The sequence below is a fragment of the Cibotium barometz genome, chromosome 9 (assembly GCF_041138505.1).
Source record: "Cibotium barometz isolate CiBa-2024 chromosome 9, ASM4113850v1, whole genome shotgun sequence".
Classification (NCBI taxonomy): domain Eukaryota; kingdom Viridiplantae; phylum Streptophyta; class Polypodiopsida; order Cyatheales; family Cibotiaceae; genus Cibotium; species Cibotium barometz.
In genome coordinates this window covers 2,510,391-2,530,209 of record NC_141054.1, presented here as the reverse complement: position 1 = coordinate 2,530,209, position 19,819 = coordinate 2,510,391, and the positions used below count along the sequence as shown (strand labels likewise).

Here is a 19,819-nt window from a genome sequence, read left to right as displayed (position 1 = left end):
GCAAATCCGAACCTGTATCTCTTTCGGGAACGCGGCATGGTCACACTCATCATCCTTTATGTGGATGATCTCATTCTCACTGGCGGTCATGTGGAGCACATTGGAGTGACGAAGGCTGCCTTGTCAAAGGAGTTTGAGATGACCGACTTAGGCTTACTCCACTTCTTCTTGGGATTGGAGATCTGGCAGACCCAGAGGGGGTTTTTCGTCTCTCAGCAGCGGTATGTTCATGAGTTGCTTGAGGCCTTTGGGATGGAGAACTGCAAGCCTATTACTTCGCCGATGGACCCGAACACAAAGTTAACCGTTACAGATCCTTGTGAGCCAGTTGATGCCTCGCAGTACCGGAAGTTGGTTGGTTCATTGATCTGGTTGCTGAACACCAGATTGGACTTGAGCTTCTCCGTGGGGCTGTTGAGCTCTTTTATGCAGACGCCATTGAAGACTCATTGCGACGCAGGATTGCGGATCTTGCGGTATCTGCAGAGTACGAAGGATCTGGGACATTTTACACAGGAGGGAATGGAGTCCAGCTCCAAGGTTGGAGTGACTCAGATTGGGGAGGAGATCCAGACACGAGGAGGTCTACTTCAGGATACACTTTTACCCTCGGCTCAGGAGCGGTTTCTTGGAGCAGCAAGAAGCAGCCAACTATTGCCCTTTCTTCGACAGAGGCAGAGTATCGGGCTGCTTGTGGTGCTGCTTGTGAGGTTGTATGGCTGCGGAGGCTGCTAGGCGAGATGGGGTTTCCACAGAGGGAGCCCAAAGTCATCCAGTGTGATAACTAGAGTTGTAGAGCTATTGCTCTGAATCCGGTTTTCCATGCCCGGACCAAGCATATAGAGATACAGTATCACTTTGTTCGTGAGAAGATCTTGGCGGGTGACATCTTGCTACTTTATTGTTCGACGGAGGACAATGCGGCGGACCTCTTCACGAAGTCTCTACCTCAGGCTACGCTCAGGCGGCACTCCAGCTCCCTGGTGTTGGTTACACAGCCAGGAGCTGAGAGGGGGTGTTAGAAGTCATCTCCTGTCTATTTGTATACACCAGGGCCTCTGTTGTGGGTGTGCCCGCCCGTATATCATTTTTCCACACTCCCCGTATTTTTTTCCCTATTTTTTCTATTTTTTCCTAGTGGCTGGAGGGCTGCCAGTTGATGCCAGGAGCACTCTGAAGCTGGCCGACTGCATCTGTATCAGTCGTGGGCTGTAGGAGTGCTGGCCGACTTGTTCTGTCCAGGCGTGGGGCATCTGTTGCTGGCCGACTGCTATTTACAGCAGTCGTGGACATTTATCTCAGTCGTGGGCACCATCTGAGGCTGGCCGACTGCTCATGAGGGATTGTATATATTGCCCCTCATCCTGCTCCACTTTCTCATTCAGTATTTCCGGGATCTTGTGTATAGAGAAGAGTTTACACACATCTCTCTGTGTTTCTTGTGCTGATTATTTTCTGCAGTCTACTTGCTCTTGTCTACCCAAGTTTGGATATCATTTCCGCTGCATATTCTGACAGCAGCCGCCTGGTCATCCTGGTCCCCTCTAGCCAAATCAGCACTTGATGCTCCTACTTCTGGTTCTTATCATTCTTTTTTTGGCTGCCCCTCCTGTAACGGTGGTAGAGGCTAGTGTGCATCAAGAGAGCCTCCCCAAATGAAGAGAGAGGGCTCCAATTTATAGATTTGGGAATCCCATGAGTGAAAATGGAAAGAGAAGGCTATGATGACAAGTGGAGAGCCGCACAATTGCCACATGTCCCAATCTAAGAGGTGAGTCCTTCCATAAACTCTCTCTAAGAATATCCCAACTAGTATCCCATTTGTCATAGGTACTTTGGCAACTCTTGGTATTTGCTCAATTCTAGACGTAATGACGTGAACAGATTTTCCATCGTAGTCGGACCAAAAATAGCAACTCTCCTAAATTTCAGGAGTGTGATCCTTTGTGTTCGAGTACAATCCCCTATTCCCAAAGCTTGTACTTTCCAAATATTTAGATGTCCTGGAGTCCACCAGACCCCTTTCATTCTGGGAAATGTCTAGGTTGGTGAGAATGAGCATGTGACAAGTAACTATTATTAATCATAAGTAGCCTTTTGTCAGTTAGTGAACAATCATTGTTAGCCATGCCAAAGTATAGGGAAGCCATCCGTGCGAATGCTTAGAGAAGTGTGATCAATCCACATTTTACATGTGTATGCATCATACTGAGCAACATTGAGAAGATACCATCTGTCTAAGCGTGCACAGTAATGCATAACAGCATTATGATGAAAAGTATAACCCTTTCGATGTGGCATAAGCTATCTCCATAAATCACATGCTTCTAAAGAAGTCATTGTCTGAGCCCAATCTTACTTTTCAAAACATGTCATGTGAGAGCGGTGAGAGATATTATCATGAAAGTTGGGTGTATTATTGAAATCCCTTGTAATAAAAGCATTTGAAATCCATGAATATGTCATAAGGAGCGCCACATTGTAGCTCTATGTGCAGAAGTTTGCGATGCATAAACACTTGCAAATTCATATAGCTCTCCTCCAATCATACATTGCACCAAGCCAACGACCATTTGGATCATTATAAATAAGCCAGTATAGGTTGCAACTCATGCTTAACCATCATAAGAGTGCCAGAAAAAGCTTGGATTCCCGCATATTAAAATAAGATATTTAGAGAAGACCCCTTGTCTGTACTGTGTTGATTATGTTCTTGCAAACAAACCACTTGGGGATGCATAATATTTACATATGACCAAAAAAGCCTCCATTTAGTTGCATCACAGAGGCCTTGTATATTGTAAGTAAAGCACTTGATTGGTAACATATTTACAATATGGGTGAAAAGAGAGGTTACACCTCAACTTGCATGGCAGCCTGCTTTTAGAAGCTTTTAAGGTTGGATTTCTTTGAAGCTATCCTTATCATTTTTGCCCTTACTTCTTGACTTTGATTATGTTGATTTTGTTTTTCTGTGCATGAAGGTCGAGCTGAATGGCTAGATAAAGGACATAGAAAATGCTTACTTCATTGGCGGAAAGTTCAAGATTGGGCTGAGACTCTTCTGCAATTTGTAAGTAGGCAATATTTTGAACTTGGTTTGTTTTTCCTTTGTGTTTAGAGTAAAATTTGTAATAGACGGCTGGAGTTAGCTCAAGGGAAACCATCTTTCTAGACAAATGTTTCTCACTCAAAACACAAATAGAATGAGCATATGCAACTTCACAACACAAATCAAGAGTTTGTGCACACAAACCATTGTTAGCATTTCATTCCTGTATGCTACCCATATTTAGCCCATATTTGTTCCCTTTTTATGGCCCTTGATTGTGGGTTGGCCACCTCTATTTTTCCCCTTTTTTCTAGTTTTTTCTAGGTCGGGTCCCTAATGACCTGTTGACTAGTTCCGGTCACAGCTGCCAATGTCCCCTCCCTCCTCACCCGCCCTCTCTACAGTTGGTGTGAACTCAGGCACAGGTGGATGCTTGGGAGGCAATTGATCGTCATGTTTTCTTCTTTCTCATGTTGAATTGTCAGGATTCTGTACTCTCACATGTGCGTACAACAGATGGGGCACATGAAGTTTGGAAGGCCCTTGCAGTTCTTTATGAGATTAAGTCTCCGAGACGGATTTTGGCTTTGGAAAAGCAGCTGATGAATCTTTCGGTGGCCACCTTTCCTTCGTTATCTGCTTTCATCACGAAGATTAAAGATCTCCGAGACGAGCTTGCTGTATGTGGCAAGAATATCTCTACTCAAGACATGGCTAGTCGGCTTCTCCCCAAGCTTTCGGAGAGGTCTGATGCTTATTTTCAGTCTCGTTTCTTCTCCTCGGGTTGTTTCAATTACTTGGGAGGAAGTGCTTTCCTCCATTATGCAAATTGAGTCTCGCTTTGAGAACGGACTGGCACCTATGGTGGTTCTGATGGAGCTTTGGCTGCTCGAGATAAAGGGAAGAGTTGACAGAAGAAAGGGAAAAGGGGTTCTGACGAGAGTTCTAAGGACAATGATAATGACAAAGACAAAGGCAAAGACAAATCTTCTAAAAACAAGCACGTAGAGTGTCACTATTGTGGCAAGAAGGGTCATAAACAGCCCCAATGTTACAAAGGTACTCAGTGCCTTGCAAATAGCAGAAAACCTGCTTGACAGCTTGCCAATGCTTGGTACCTAGGCTATGCATAAATATACTCAATTGAGACACCCCATACTGAATATATGGCCTTGTATCGCATAGGTAGATCAAGCATCCAACAGCCTGCTTTTATCACGTCGGATTGAAATCCAGAATGCTAAGCCTAGCACTTGTCTCAACTAGTGTAGCCACAGGCTTACAATCCTCAAGATTAAACCTTTTCAAGGAGTCTTTGTATATACTTTGACAACATCATGACAATCCCATCATTGTCAGAATGCGTAGCGGAAGACTAACGCACGTAGGAGACGCATCACCATCGAGCTCCACGAAATCCCCAAAGGGCACTGCAGCATCCCTCCACCGGGCTCCCATCTCCCGGTGAGCTGCCTCCCAAAACACTGGCCGGAGGAGATGATTATGACAAAGTGCCACTCTAGCCTATATATGGCTCTTCAACTTCCCATGCTTCCACTTATGGGATAATCCAAGGCACCTTCTAGCCATAGATCACAAGCTCGAAATTGCCAACCTTCCAACACCCTCCCTCGATTCGAGCTCCGCAAGCCACCAAGGTGCGAGGGGGTCGCCCAGGACCACACATGCCCGGGCTCTGATACCATGTCAGAATGCGCAGCGGAAGACTAACGCACGTAGGAGACGCATCACCATCGAGCGCCACGAAATCCCCAAAGGGCAATGCAGCATCCCTCCACCGGGCTCCCATCTCCCGGTGAGCTGCCTCCCAAAACACCGGCCGGAGGAGATGATTATGACAAGGTGCCACTCTATGGCTCTTTAACTTCCCATGCTTCCACTTATGGGATAATCCAAGGCACCTTCTAGCCATAGATCACAAGCTCGAAATCGCCAACCTGCCAACAATCATCACGCTGTAAAAACTGAATGCCCAAATAGTAATACCCAAATCTAACATCTCAAAAGAAGCTTGTAATTCGACCTTAAAGGCTGAAATCTTCTCATCATCGGGACATGTGAGTAACATGTCATCAATGTATAAAACGATGACCAATGAATCCTTGCTAGTCTTCTTGCCTTAGCGGGTACTCTTTGTTGACAAAACCCATGTGCAAACAAGTATGAATGTATCTTCTCGTACCATACTCTAGGAGCCTGCTTGAGGCCATACAAAGCCTTCTTTAACCTGAATACTTGGGCTTCCTGACCCTTTTAAACAAAACCATGAGGTTGTGCTGCCAATGTAATAATACACCTAATGGTAGCGAACAAAGGTCTTATCATAGTCTATGCCCTTCTGTGGAGCATAACCCTTTGCAAAGCAAGCCTTGCTTTGTAGCGATCGATGCTACGATCTGCCTTACACTTAAGTTTGTAGAGCCTCTTTGTACCAAAGGCTTTCTTGCCATGAGGCAAACACCAAGTGTCATTCTTCAGGATTGGGTCATACTCATTCTACATTGATTATCTTCCTGTGCTTCCTCAAAGAAAGCAAGTTCCTCGTCATTGTGTGTGCTGGCTATGAGAGCATGATCCATATAAAGTTCCATAATGAGAACATGCACGTGTCTTGCTAGGCAAAGGAGCTACCAATCTGCCATCACGTAATGTATGAAACAATTCCAAGCAACTCTTATCCATGATGCCCATGATGTCATTACAAGCGGTCATAGGGGCATGAACTCAACTTTGGAGAAGTGAGAGCAGCAGTTTTATCGGCCAATAATGAGGCAAGATGTATTCAAACTTCACACATGTGCATCATTGTTTGATTTGTCAAAAGGTGAAAGCACCTCGCAGGAAGAAGATAGACCATTGCCTATTCCTGAAGGACCTTTCCAAGATATATCTATGGATTTTGTGACAAATTTGCCTCCCAATCTGGGTTAGCGTAATTTGCACTATTTAACGATTGTTGATCGTTTTGGCAAGTTTGTTATGCTTATTCCTTGCAGGATAAACGCTATTGTCGAGGATGTTGCTAGATTGTTCATCAGGCGTTGGTACCCCATAGGTGGCATACCTAGGACCATTGTGTCAGATTGTGATGCCAAGTTTACTAGTCATTTCAAGAGAGCATTATTTGATAACTTTGGTATTAAGTTGACTTTCTCCAGTGCATTTCACGGATAGACGGGCGGCCAAAATGGAGATTTATAATCAATAAGCATTTGACATGCTCAAGTGTCATGTCCGCAATTAGCAAGGTAAGTGGAAACAGTTTTTGCCTTTAGTTCAAGCTGTGTTCAATGACTCTTTTTCTTTAGCTATTGGAAGGACTCCATATGAGGCAACTTTTGGAAGACTATTCCAGTCTTTTTTTGACCAGGACGTCGTCCTCGGTGCTTGAAGCTAACAGATTGATGGAGTCTTACTAGGAGATTTTGGAATCTGTGAAGGACAGGTTGGCTAAAGCACAAGAGGCCTATACTCGAAAGGCCAACAAGGGCAGAAGGGATGTGATCTTCTGGGAAGAAGATTGGATATATCTTAGGATTATGAAGCAAAGGTTGAAATAGGTGGACAAGTGATGCCCAAAGTTATCATTTCCGAGCTCCAGACCCTTTCCCATTCTAAAGAAAATTAACGAGGTTTGTATGAAGCTAAAGATACCTCCCAATCCGACAATGTATGATGTGTTCCATGTCAGTTGGTTGAAGCCTTATATAAGACCTCATCTGTCCATTGTCTACGATGAACAGGAACGAACATAGTGGACGAAGCTGAAGTTATGGTTCTAGAATAGATCCTCTTGCATTGGTTCAAGCACGGCACTGACCTTAGAAAAAGACAGTTTCTCACGAAGTTTCAAGACCGAGGGACACATGAAGCGGTGTGGCTTGACAAGAAATTTTTTCAGGATTATCCGGCATTATTGACGGACTACTTGGAGGCTATGCAGCTTCCGTCAAGTTAAGCAGAAGGGGATGTCATGTGCATTCCGCACTTGGATGCCACGTGGACATATTTGTACAGTGGGTGCAAGACCTTGAGTGGCAACTGGCCCCTTGTGAACTCTAGTTTGGGATGAATCAATGAGGGTTCTACTCTAAGCATCCAGGGTCAGGTGTACAAGTCCCATACATGGTCATGGTCAAGTGTGCATGTCCAGCACATGGAGTAGTGCCAGTCCGTACTGTCTCACCATCTGGAATGATGTAGAGGTGTACCAGGCTCTGCCTGGGACACCAATGTTAGGTTTATGAATCTTGTTGCAGACATACGTTAGTATGTGGGCATGTAGGCAAAGGGGCAGCCCTATGGGCCACCACCCCATAAGGCCTTAAGGGCCTTGCCCACAAGGTGGGCAGCCCTTGTCGGCCACCCTACGGGCCAAGGAGGCCCCCATGCCCAAGCAACCAGCCCCCCATAGTGGGCTGGGCAGCAAGTCGGCAGCCCATAGGGGGCTAGTGTTCTGGTCGGCCACCCCAAGGAAGGGCTTAGGCCACAGTCGGCCAGCTTCAAAGCAGCCAGGCCAGTCGGTCCAGCAGCCTGTGGGGCACATATGAAAAGGTGCCACATTAAATGTGATTAATTCAGGTCGTGGGACAAACAACACAGGCTGACGGCCTTTTTAGCAAACTGACCAGAAGTAGGGAACTATATATAAGCAAATGCTTGGCAAGGGTCAAACCATCTCATTATTCACAAAGTGCTGAAGTATTGGTCAAGAAATGAGGTCATCTTCAGGCTGCAGATTTCCAGCCAAGGAAGATCTCCAAGAAGTCAATCTTTTTCATCATTCAATAAAGCAAATACACCAGTCCTTGGTGGGGGCCCTTCAGAGGTTATTTGGGACCCAATCGGGTGTACTTGTCTTTGTTCTTCTCCTCTCCTCTTCTCTCTCTCTCTCTCTCTCTCTCACACACACACACACACACACACACACACACTCTTATCTCCGTTACATTGTGCAATTGTCAAGAACCAAGGTGCTGAATATTCCTTGTCAAAGTGTAATCCTGTCTGTAAGCTTGTGTAGACATACACAATCTACTGTAACAGTGAAGGTTGCCGTGTAATCAGCCTCACACGTAGACGTGCAACAGTGGGTTGCTTCTTACTTAACCAAGATATGCGTGAGGTGCCAAGAAAAAAATAGGTCCCACTGAGTGTCATAGTCTCCAGCCCAGTTTGAATCACTATAAGCATATAAATGCAAGCTACCACCCTCGAGATAAAACAAGCCAAGATCCAGGGTGCCTTGAAGATAGCGAAAGATATGCTTAACTGTCTGCCAATTCTTAGTACCTGCACTATGCGTAAATTTGTTGGCGTGGGAAACACCAAACTGAATATATGGTCTTGTGTTGCACAAATATACGAGACTACCAATAGCTTGGCTGAACATACTCATGTATGTCATAAGGCTCTCCAGTATCATACATGCTTAATTTAAGCCCTGGCTCTATTGGGGAAGAAATAGGCTTACAATCTTGAAAGCCAAACTTATGCAAGAGCTTCTGTATGTACTTGGATTGAAGCATCATGATGTGGCCATCTGTCGGCACAAAAATATGCCCAAATAGTAGTGCAAGAGACACAGATTTGACATCTCAAATGAAATCTTTAATTCAGCTTTGAAAGCTGAAATTGCATCCTCAAGTGTTCCTAGTCAGCAGAATGTCATCCACATAAAGTATGAGCACAAGTAAAATCCCATGATCCTCTTTTCAACATAGAGGGTGCTCTCGATTGGACTGTTTCGGAATCCCCGGCTGACCAAATAAGAGTGTACCTTCTCATACCAAGCTCTAGGAGCTTGTTTGAGACCCCATAAAGAGCCTTTCGAAGCTTACACGCTTTACCTTCATGGACAAGCAGCACACAACCAATGGGTTTGTAACATGCAACGGAATTATGTGTAGATGTAGAATTGTGTCACACAAAGTCTCACACCGCCTTCTTTATCTTGAGTTTCATGAGTCATTAGCAATCCACTTTATCACTTCACACTCTAAGAGATGAGAGAGAGAGATAGAGACTTGTACACCTTATTGGGTTCCAAATTACCCATTGAAGGGTCCCCTCCTATTGCTAGGAGTATTTGCTTTATTACTTTGAAGAGAATGGCCGACTTTGGACTGTAGATAAGCCAAATGCAAGACCTTCGGAAGACCAAGAGTCGGGTTAACTGTACACTGTTGTAGAACCAATGATGTCCAATCTCAATGCCAATGCACTCTTCCAAGCGGCTGTAGGAAGGCTGCAAATTGTGGCTGAGAGATGAGCTGAATCGGGACTGTTCTAGGCTGTGAATATGCAAGAGGAATGAATGAATATGCTACGTTTACCTTCACCTGGGGGGAGGATGGAGCAAACGATGAAGTGTATGATTGCTGAAATCTGCTGTAGGGCTGAGAAACGCAAGTAGACTGAAGCGCTTCTTCCTTGGGCTGATGCTGCTGCGTTTTATGCTGGCTAAAGGTGTGTAGGCTTCAAGTGATGATGATCCAACTGCTGAATATTGAATTGTTGATGGAAATAAACGCTCGCTATTTATATGGAGTATATGGTGCTGCTACAGAGCTGGCTGACTGCTGAATAAAAGCTACGTGACTTGTATAAGATAATAATGATGTTTTTAATGCTAAATAAGCTGGTCGACTTAGCATTAAATGCTACCAACTATATGATAATAATGGATAAATGGTGGAATAATATTCTAAGGCTTTATGCAAGGGTTTACATGCACATGGGATGAATGCTATGCAATACAAAATGCTTTCTAATGCAAACCCTAAAGCTTCTACTGACTTCTACATGCATGAATGATTCTCTTCAAGTGGGTCAACTGATAGAGTGACACTCTAAGGCTGAGGAATGACCTACGTAGCTCGTGCCTGACATATTCCATACTTGGACTTACGATGGAGCCACGACATACGACAATATCATATCCTAAAGGGTCCTACTGCTGTACAATGATGCACTGATGATGAGCCATCTTGTCACCATGCTCTACAGTGCAGAGTGCATGTGACAGGGTTGACTTACATAAATTTCTTCCTACGAGTCCCCATTGAGAAGGGCTATCTTAATGTCCAATCTTCCATCTATGATGGGCAGCCAAAGCAACAACACATTCGATAGTGGACAGCTGTGAAGTAGGTGCAAAAGTCTCATCATAATCTATGCCTTTATATTGGGCGTAGCCTTTGGCAACAAGTTTGGGCTTTTACCTGTCAATAGTACCATCACACTTTCTCTTGACTTTATAAACCCACTTCGTACTAATTGGCTTCTTGCCATGAGGCAAGTCCAGTAGATCCCATGTGCCATTTTTCTAAATAGCATTGAATTCCTGTTGTATGGCTTCCTGCTAGTGCTCATCCTCTTGAGCCTCCTCATAAAAGGGTGGTTCATTTGTGTCATAAAGACTACTCATGAAGGCCAAGGCTGCATGTTCTCTAGCATTTCTAGAACCAGCCCATGTCCTCCTATGAAGAGGAGCTGAGAGTTTACTCTCCTGCAAAGTGTGGAGCAACCAACGAGGCACTATTCTAGCTTCTTTCAAAGCTGTCCGCTCTTCATGAACCGATTCCTCTATGTCATGATCTGCAACGGGCTGATTTTCAGCACCTACATGCTGCGGCCTGCCCATTAGGCATTTCTAGTGGTTGATCTGCTCTATCATCTATGCCCAATGGGAGTAGTCCTTCAAACATATATGCTTCGAATATGCCGAACAGCCAAATACTTGCAAATGAACAACAAAGGGCTTCTCACCATGGAAAGCCTTATATGGAGTTTTGTTTGGAAGAGCAGCTATAGGAGACTTGTACTGAATATAGACAACAGTAGAAGCCGCCTCAACCTAGAAACGACACGGTAAAGAGGAGTGCTCAAGCATAGCACGGGACATCAACTCCATTCTGTGATGGAGAGTATGTTGTTGTTAGCTGTCTTTGAATGCCCTGATCCTTGCAATAATACTGTTGAAACTCCTGCAATGTAAACTCACCCCCTTTGTCAGTTTTGAGAGCCTTGGCCGAAGAACCGGTCGATTTCTCCACCTCAGTCTTCCAATCACGGAAGTGCTGAAAGACCTCATCCTTCGTCTTTAAGAAGAAAACCCAAGTAAATTTGGAGAAGTCATCCACAATCACAAGCATGTACAACACCTTACTCAAAGACGCGGTACACATTGGACCACACAAGTCTGCATGAACAAGAGCAAGTGATGTCGAAGATCTTTGTGTTGCCTCCTTTGGAAAGGCGGCTCAGTGTTGCTTTCTATGTAAGCAAGAGGAACAAACGGAAGCTGGAGCCTTGATTGTTGGTAAACCCTCGACCAACCCATCATTGGAACCTCGCTGAAGAAGTTGATAGCTCAAATGACCAAATCGAGCATGCCAAAGAGCTGAAGAAGAACCGTGAGAGATCAAATCGGTCAATTTGTATAAGCCACTATCTTGGACTCCTTGAGCCAAGATGTTACCAGTTGTTTTATCATGAATAGTAATCGACTAACAAGTGAAGATCACTTCCGCACCTTGAGCTGTAAGAGCACTCACTGACAAAAGGTTAAATGCTAAATCTAGAATGTAAAAAACATCAAAGAAGTACCTCTTGTCATCATAGGAGCGGAAGATGGGAATGGTGCCACGTCCATGAATTGGCATGGAAGAAGAATCACCCAAGGTGATAGTGCTTGTCTTGGCAATAAAGTCCTCAAACCAATCTCGATGAGGTGTCATGTGAGCAGAAGCACCACTATCCACAATCCAAGACCTAGCTTGAGAAGCCACAAGCTTCAGTGCATGAGAAGTACCGACTAATAGGAGAATACCATCATCCTTCTTGGTCTGGGACACCGTTGTAGAGGCAGAGTCCGTTCCTTCTTCATCTGGTTTCTTCATATTGTTCTATCCCCGGAAAGAGGGGGGGGGGTATGAGTCATAGCTGCATGCCTTTACTGATTTCAATTGGGCTGGAGGTTATGACACGAGGATGTCCATTAGTGGTTTTTGCTTTCGTCTAGGTGATTCATGCATATCATGGCTCAACAAGAAGTAGCCACAATGGCCACTTTGAGCTGTGAAGCTGAGTATAGGGCAGCTTTTACAACAACAGCTGAGTGTCTTGTGGATGATGTTGGGGTAAAGGCATTATGCCCACCCTTATAGTGTGTACTAGCCCATAAGTTATAGTACATAGTACACTTAGTACATTAAAAGTACTAAGTGCACTATGTGTACTAGTGCAATATACATGTGTGATAGGGGAGTCACACACTCAATGCTTGAGTTGACTTATCCCCACAACTCTCTCTCTCTTCTTCTCTCTGTGTGTTTGTCTCTCACATGAAGCCCTAACCCTAATTCTATCTCCATTCAACTAGTTTATTTGGGTGATAACCATGCATGCAAGATTCTTGGCAGAGGTGATGTGAGGCTTGTGTTTTCAGATGGCTCACAGCTTATGCTCCATGATGTGAGGCATGTGCCTGAGATCAAGAAGAACCTGCTTTCTACTGGATAGCTTGATGATGCTGATTATGTTACCACATTTGGTCGTGGAAAGTGGAAGATTAGTAAGGGCTCACTGGTTGTTGCCAGAGGCTCTAAGGTGGACACTCTTTACTTCATGCATGCAGGTGTTTGTCACCATGCTAATGTAAATGCAACCGAGCTGCCGGAAATCTCTATGTGGCATAGCCGGTTGGGACACATGAGTGTCAAAGGAATGGAGCAATTGTCTCGTTTGGGTTACTTGCCTTCTCTAAAGTTTTCAAGTTTTCAGTTTTGTGAGCATTGTATATATGGCAGGCAACTCCAGTGCCCCCACAAGAAAGCTCTTGGACAGAAAGATGCTCAGTTAGAGCTTGTGCATACAGATGTATGTGAGATGTCTCAGCTTTCTTTGGGAGGGGCAAAATATTGTGTCTTTTATTGATGATGCCACACGCAAGGTGTGGGTTTATCCTCTTCGTTTGAAGAGTGATACATTCTCAGTGTTTGAGAAGTTTGTTGCTCTTGTTGAGAATCAAACTGGCAAAACACTGAAGGCTTTGCGTTCCGACAATGGTGGAGAGTATATGTCCAAACTGTTTCAGGACTTTTGTGATGCTAAAGGCATCAAGAGGGAGCTCTCTACTCCTTATGATCCTCCACAAAACGGGACAGCAGAGAGGATGAACAGGACCATTCAGGAGAAGGTCCGTTCTATGTTGTCACATGCTGCGTTACCTCATGGTTTTTGGGCTGAAGCTGTTATGACAGCCGTTCATCTTATAAATAGGTCACCGAACGCGAGGCTTGGTGGGAAAGTGCCAGAGGAAGTATGGACAGCGAAGCCTCCGTCCTACAAGCACTTGAGAGTGTTTGGTTGCGTTGCATACGTGCACATACGCAGGGAAATGCGCACCAAACTTGATCCTAAGTCTCACAAATGCATATTCCTAGGATATGGTGACAGAGGTGAAATGGGGTATAGACTTTGGGATCCAGTGAATAGAAAGATTATACGCAGCAATGATGTCATTTTTGATGAAACATGCATGTATAAGGAGCCTGCAAGGCAACAAGAGCCTGGCAGAGTCATCTTTGATGATGATGGACATCATGGACAACAACCAAGGGCTGTAAATCAGCCATTATAGCAGCAAAACCAGCCCTTAAATGGTGCTGAAAATGGTCCAAATGGACAGCCAGAGATGGCAGAAGATATCCCTATGGATATCCCACAGTTAGAGGAGATACCAGGCATGATATTTCAACCTTATGGCATGGAACAGGAGCCACCAATAGGTGATATGCAGGCTGGACAGCAACCTGCAAATGATGGTCATGTATGCAGCGGAAATGATAACCAAACTTGGGTGCAGAAAATAATCAGCACAAGAAACACAGAGAGATAGGTGTGTAAACTCTTCTCTATACACAAGATCCCGGAAATACTGAATGAGGAAGTGGTGGGGGCTGAGGGGCTATATATACAACTCCTAGAGGACAGTCGGCCAGCAGCAGATAGTGCCCACGACTGGGAAAAAAGACCCACGACTGCATAAATGTAGTCGGCCACAATCATGATGCCCACGACTGAAGAAAAGCAGTCGGCCAGCAGCCCTGAAGCCCACGACTGATGTAGATCCAGTCGGCCAGCAATAGGGTGCTCTTGGCATCATCTGGCAGCCCTCCCACCACTAGGAAAAATGGGAAAAAATAGGGAAAAAATACGGGGAGTGTGGAAAAGTGATATACGGGCGGGCTCACCCACAACAGAGGCCCTGGTGTATACAAATAGACAGGAGATGACTTCTAACACCCCCTCTCAGCTCCTGGCTGTGAAACCAACCCAAGGGAGCTGGAGTGCCGCCTGAGCGTAGCCTGAGGTAGAGACTTCGTGAAGAGGTCCGCTGCATTGTCCTCCGTCGAACAATAAAGTAGCAAGATGTCACCCGCCAAGATCTTCTCACGTACAAAGTGATACTGTATCTCTATATGCTTGGTCCGGGCATGGAAAACCGGGTTCCGAGCAATAGCTATACAACTCTGGTTATCGCACTGGATGACTGTGGGCTCCCTCTGTGGAAACCCAATCTCGCCTAGCACCCTCCGCAGCCATACAACCTCACAAGCAACACCACAAGCAGCCCGATACTCTGCCTCTGTCGAAGAAAGGGCAATAGTTGGCTGCCTCTTGCTGCTCCAAGAAACTCCTCCTGAGCCGAGGGTAAAAGTGTATCCTGAAGTAGAACTCCTCGTGTCTGGATCTCCTCCCCAATCTGAGTCACTCCAACCTTGGAGCTTGACTCCATTCCCTCCTGTGTAAAAGAGTCCGAGATCCTTCGTACTCTGCAGATACCGCAAGATCCGCAATCCTGCGTCCCAATGAGTCTTCAATGGCGTCTGCATAAAAGAGCTCAACAGCCCCACGGAGAAGCTCAAGTCCAATTTGGTGTTCAGCAACCAGATCAATGAACCAACCAACTTCCGGTACTGCGAGGCATCAACTGGCTCACAAGGATCTGTTACGGTTAACTTTGTGTTCGGGTCCATCGGCAAAGTAATAGGCTTGCAGTTCTCCATCCCAAAGGCCTCAAGCAACTCATGAACATACCGCTGCTGAGAGACGAAAAACCCCCTCTGGGTCTGCCAGATCTCCAATCCCAAGAAGAAGTGGACTAAGCCTAAATCGGTCATCTCAAACTCCTTTGACAAGGCAGCCTTCGTCACTCCAATGTGCTCCACATGACCGCCGGTGAGAATGAGATCATCCACATAAAGGATGATAAGTGTGACCATGCCGCGTTCCCGAAAGAGATACATGTTCGGATCTGCAACCGATCTCTGAAATCCAGTCCGAATAAAGAAGGAATCAATCTTCTGATTCCAAGCCCTCGGAGCTTGCTTAAGACCATACAAGGCCTTACGTAACCTGTAAACCATCCCTTCCGATCCTGGAACAATAAAGCCTGGAGGTTGCTCAACGTACACCTCCTCCTGCAGGTCACCATTAAGGAACGCAGATTTTACATCCATCTGGTACACGGGCCACCTCTGAGAAGAAGCAAGGGCAAGAACGGTCCGAATCGTGGTCATCCTCGCTGTCGGTGCAAAGGTATCCTCGTAGTCGATGCCTGGCCGCTGAGCATAACCTTTAGCCACGAGCCTGGCTTTGTGTTTGTCCACCGACCCATCAGCCGCGTACTTGGTCTTAAAGACCCATTTGACACCAATGACTGACCGCTTCGACGGCCTCGGTACCAACTCCCAAGTGTTGTTCTTCTCGATGGCATCAAGTTCCACCTGCATGGCTTCCCTCCAAGTATCCTGTGAAAGGGCTTCCTTTACGGAAGTGGGCTCTTTATCCCGCATGATACGAGACATCAGAGCATAGTTCACCTGAAGAAGCTCCGCCGTGTTGCTTTTATCTCGGACTCGATGTGATCTTCGAGGGCCGTCCTCTGTGGTCCACTCGGAGGGTAGCTCCGTGACACCCGACTCCCGAAGGGTGTCTAACAACCACCTAGGTACTTGAACAGATCGTGAGCCTCCTGTGGTCGCGGGGGCTCAACTCCAGCTGCGGGCTCAACCTCCTGTGATGACTGAGGTGGATCAACTGGAGTGGTAGACTGGGAATCATCATCAGACTCCTCTGGATCTCCAAGAAGTGGCGGCTCCTCGACAGTGGATGCTGGAACATGCTCGTCAAAGACCACATCCCGGCTGACAACAATCTCGTTCCTCTCTGGATCATACAACCTGTATCCCTTGGAAAGAGAGTTATACCCCACAAATACCAGCTTGCGGGACTTGGAGTCAAGCTTCCCCCTCTGCTTCTTCGGAATATGTACATACGCGTCACTCCCAAAGACACGGAAGTGCGAGACATCGGGTTTCCTGCCAAAATATGCCTCAAATGGAGTCATATGGGGTACAGAAGTCGTCGGAGAGCGGCTAATGGTATGGACAGCCGTTGCCACAGCCTCACCCCAAAGTGGACGAGGAAGATCACGATGCTCCAGCATGGTCCTCGCCATCTCCACCACAGTCCTGTTCTTACGTTTAACAACTCCATTCTCCGAAGGCGATCCAGTATTGGCCAATTCCCTCTTGATGCCATGATCTGCACAAAACCGGAAAAATACAGTCGAGGAGAATTCACCTCCTTTGTCAGCCCTGAGAGTCTTGACCTGAAATCCAGACTCTTTCTCCACCATCACGTGCCAATCCTTGAACCGAGCAAAAGCCTGGTCCTTCTGGGAAAGAAAGTAGACCCACGTGAATCTGGTACAATCATCAACAAGCAGCATGAAGTAGAGAGATCCTCCCAAGGATGGTATCTGCTGTGGTCCACACAAGTCAGTGTGAATCAACTCCAATGGTTTCGAAGCCCGCCTGGAAGCTTGCTTCGGAAAGGATTCCTTGTGCTGCTTACCACGTATGCAAGAACTGCAGCGTCCTTGCCTATTACCAACATCTGGCAAGCCAACCACCATCTGGTCCCGGAAGGCGCGCCGCAAAGCATCCACATTTAAGTGGCCAAAACGAAAGTGCCACAAATCTCCGACCTGAGAGCCTGTCAATGAGAAGAGTGCAGAGAGCTTGTAGATGCCATTCTCCACACCGCCTTCCCAAACAACTTTGCTTGTCTCACGGTCCCTTAGAGCAACTGAATGCTTCTCAAATTCCGCCCGAAAGCCAGTCTTGCATACCTCATGCACTGACAGAAGATGAAAACCCAGAGCAGGGACATAAACAACACGGGAAGCATGCTTGCCCCCCTTGCCGTCGGGAATAATCTCCATCTGGCCCTCACTATGTATCGGAATAGTGGAGTTATCGCCAATAAAGATACGACCTGACTGCCGTTTCAGATCTAGAAAGAAGTCACGGGATGGAGTCATGTGCCTGGAAGCACCACTGTCGAGAATCCATTCCCGGGTATCCTTCGCGGTGAAGCCAACTGCCTCCTCGCTCGAAGATGATGAAGCATCGGAGTCCACCATCTCTAAGTGCACAAATGCCGGAGTCTTCGCAACTGAGGCTGAGGAATCAGCACTCTTCCCTGTCCGCTTAGGGCACTTCCTCCAGTAGTGGCCTTTCTCGCCACAATCATTACAAGATCTTTCGGCCTTCAGCTTCTCTCGTTCTGGATCAGGCTTCTTCTCATAAGACTTCTCCGGTGAAGCCTTCCCTTTGCCCTTGTTGGTATTACGGCCTTTCGACCGTTGGCCAGTTAAGGCCTCCGAACCTCCGCCGTGAGGAGGGTTCGTGAAACGTTCCTCCTGGTCCAAGACCATTGGCACAAGCTCCTCCCAAGTAATGGTGCTGAGCCTGCCACTCGTGATCAACGAGGAATAGAAAGCAGAATACTGACCAGGCAAGTGGGAAAGTAACGTGATGGCCATATCTTCGGATGATATCAGCTTGAAGGACTTCCTGCTGAAGGGCGTGCAGCTTTTTAATGTGTTCCCGCATCGTCGAAGACTTTGCAGGGTTCATAACCCGCATCTGCACTTCCAAGGATATCCGCTTCATGGGTGACACCCTGTTATACAAAGAAGCCAAGTGCTCCCATATGCCTCTCGCCAGCGTCATGTGCTTCACATGGTTGATCACCTGTGGTGTGCAATTGAGGAAAATAAACGACCGGACCCTGGCGTTGACACGATCCCACATGTGTGCCTGTGCCTCTCGGTCCTTCCTCGTCGATAATAACTCCCCTTCCTCAGCTTCCGGTCGTGGCACCCCTATGATAATAAAATCAGCAAGGTCATATGACTCCAGAACTGACTCCATCATGACCTTCCAGATGCCATTATTGGACCCGTCCAACTGACGATCCACTGGGAACGTGGGGAGAGTCGGAATCTTCACGTGCTTCTCAGCCATCTCTAGTAAATCTGCCATCGCGGAGAGTAACCTGAAAGGGTGGGTGGGTGGGAAAAAAAATCTGAAAATCTGCAAGTGGCTGTCCAGCACCTTTGCCCGCCTTCCTCTTGCACCTTCTCTTCCTGTTCAGCCCGAAACAGTCCACCAATCAGCAACCTGTTGCTCCCCCTCTTGCTCAGAAAAACACCCAAGATCTCCTAGAGCCTAGGGCTCTGATACCATGTCAGAATATGCAACGGAAATGATAACCAAACTTGGGTAGACAAGAGCAAGTAGACTGCAGAAAATAATCAGCACAAGAAACACAGAGAGATAGGTGTGTAAACTCTTCTCTATACACAAGATCCCGGAAATACTGAATTAGGAAGTGGTGGGGGCTGAGGGGCTATATATACAACTCCTAGAGGGCAGTCGGCCAGCAGCAGATAGTGCCCACGACTGGGAAAAAAGACCCACGACTGCATAAATGCAGTCGGCCAGAATCATGATGCCCACGACTGAAGAAAAGCAGTCGGCCAGTAGCCCTGAAGCCCATGACTGATGTAGATCCAGTCGGCCAGCAATAGGGTGCTCTTGGCATCATCTGGCAGCCCTCCCACCACTAGGAAAAATGGGAAAAAATAGGGAAAAAATACGGGGAGTGTGGAAAAATGATATATGGGCGGGCTCATCCACAACAGAGGCCCTGGTGTATATAAATAGACAGGAGATGACTTCTAACAGGTCATTGGGTACGGAGGTCCACAAGACCCTCCAGAATCCTTGACAGGTTTGTTCCAGGGGTTGACTACTTGATGCTCACTGACTGTGGGGAGCCCTCATGTTATAAGGAGGCTTTACAGAGGGTAGACAAGGCTCTTTGGGAGCGTGCCATGAAGTCAGAGATGGATTCTCTGCACAAAAATGGAACATGGAAGTTGGTGCATTTGCCTACAGGCAAGAAGGTTTTTTTGCCTTGCAAGTGGGTTTACAGGCTCAAAGTTGCACCAGATGCAAAGCCAAGATACAAAGCCAGGTTAGTGGCTAAGGGCTTCAAGCAGGAATATGGTGTGGACTTTGATGAGATCTTCTCTCCAGTAGTCAAAATGACCACACTTAGAGCTGTATTAGCTTTGGTTGCTCATGATGATCTGGACTTGATACAGATGGATGTGAAGACTGCTTTTCTTCACGGTGATCTCCATGAGGAGATATATATGCAACAGCCAGAGGGTTATGCAGTGAATGGAAAGGAGAAGCTTGTATGCAAGCTGAAAAAGAGTCTTTATGGACTCAAACAGGCACCAAGGGAATGGTATCATAAATTTGATACATTCATGAAATCACAGGATTTCAGGAGAAGTGACATAGATAACTGCTTATA

At 46.4% G+C, this 19,819-nt stretch overlaps 1 protein-coding gene across 2 annotated transcripts in view; it reads left to right on the top strand.

Moving 5' to 3' along the window:
* Positions 1 to 19,819, top strand: part of VPS25 (E2F/DP family winged-helix DNA-binding domain-containing protein) — a 135,125-nt gene that overhangs the window by 10,175 nt on the left and 105,131 nt on the right. For both annotated transcript variants that reach the window (XM_086802345.1, XM_086802344.1), the window contains exon 5: positions 2,985 to 3,073. In XM_086802345.1, the coding sequence (XP_086658471.1) occupies positions 2,985 to 3,073 (89 nt within the window). The remainder of the gene's footprint in view (positions 1 to 2,984; positions 3,074 to 19,819) is intronic.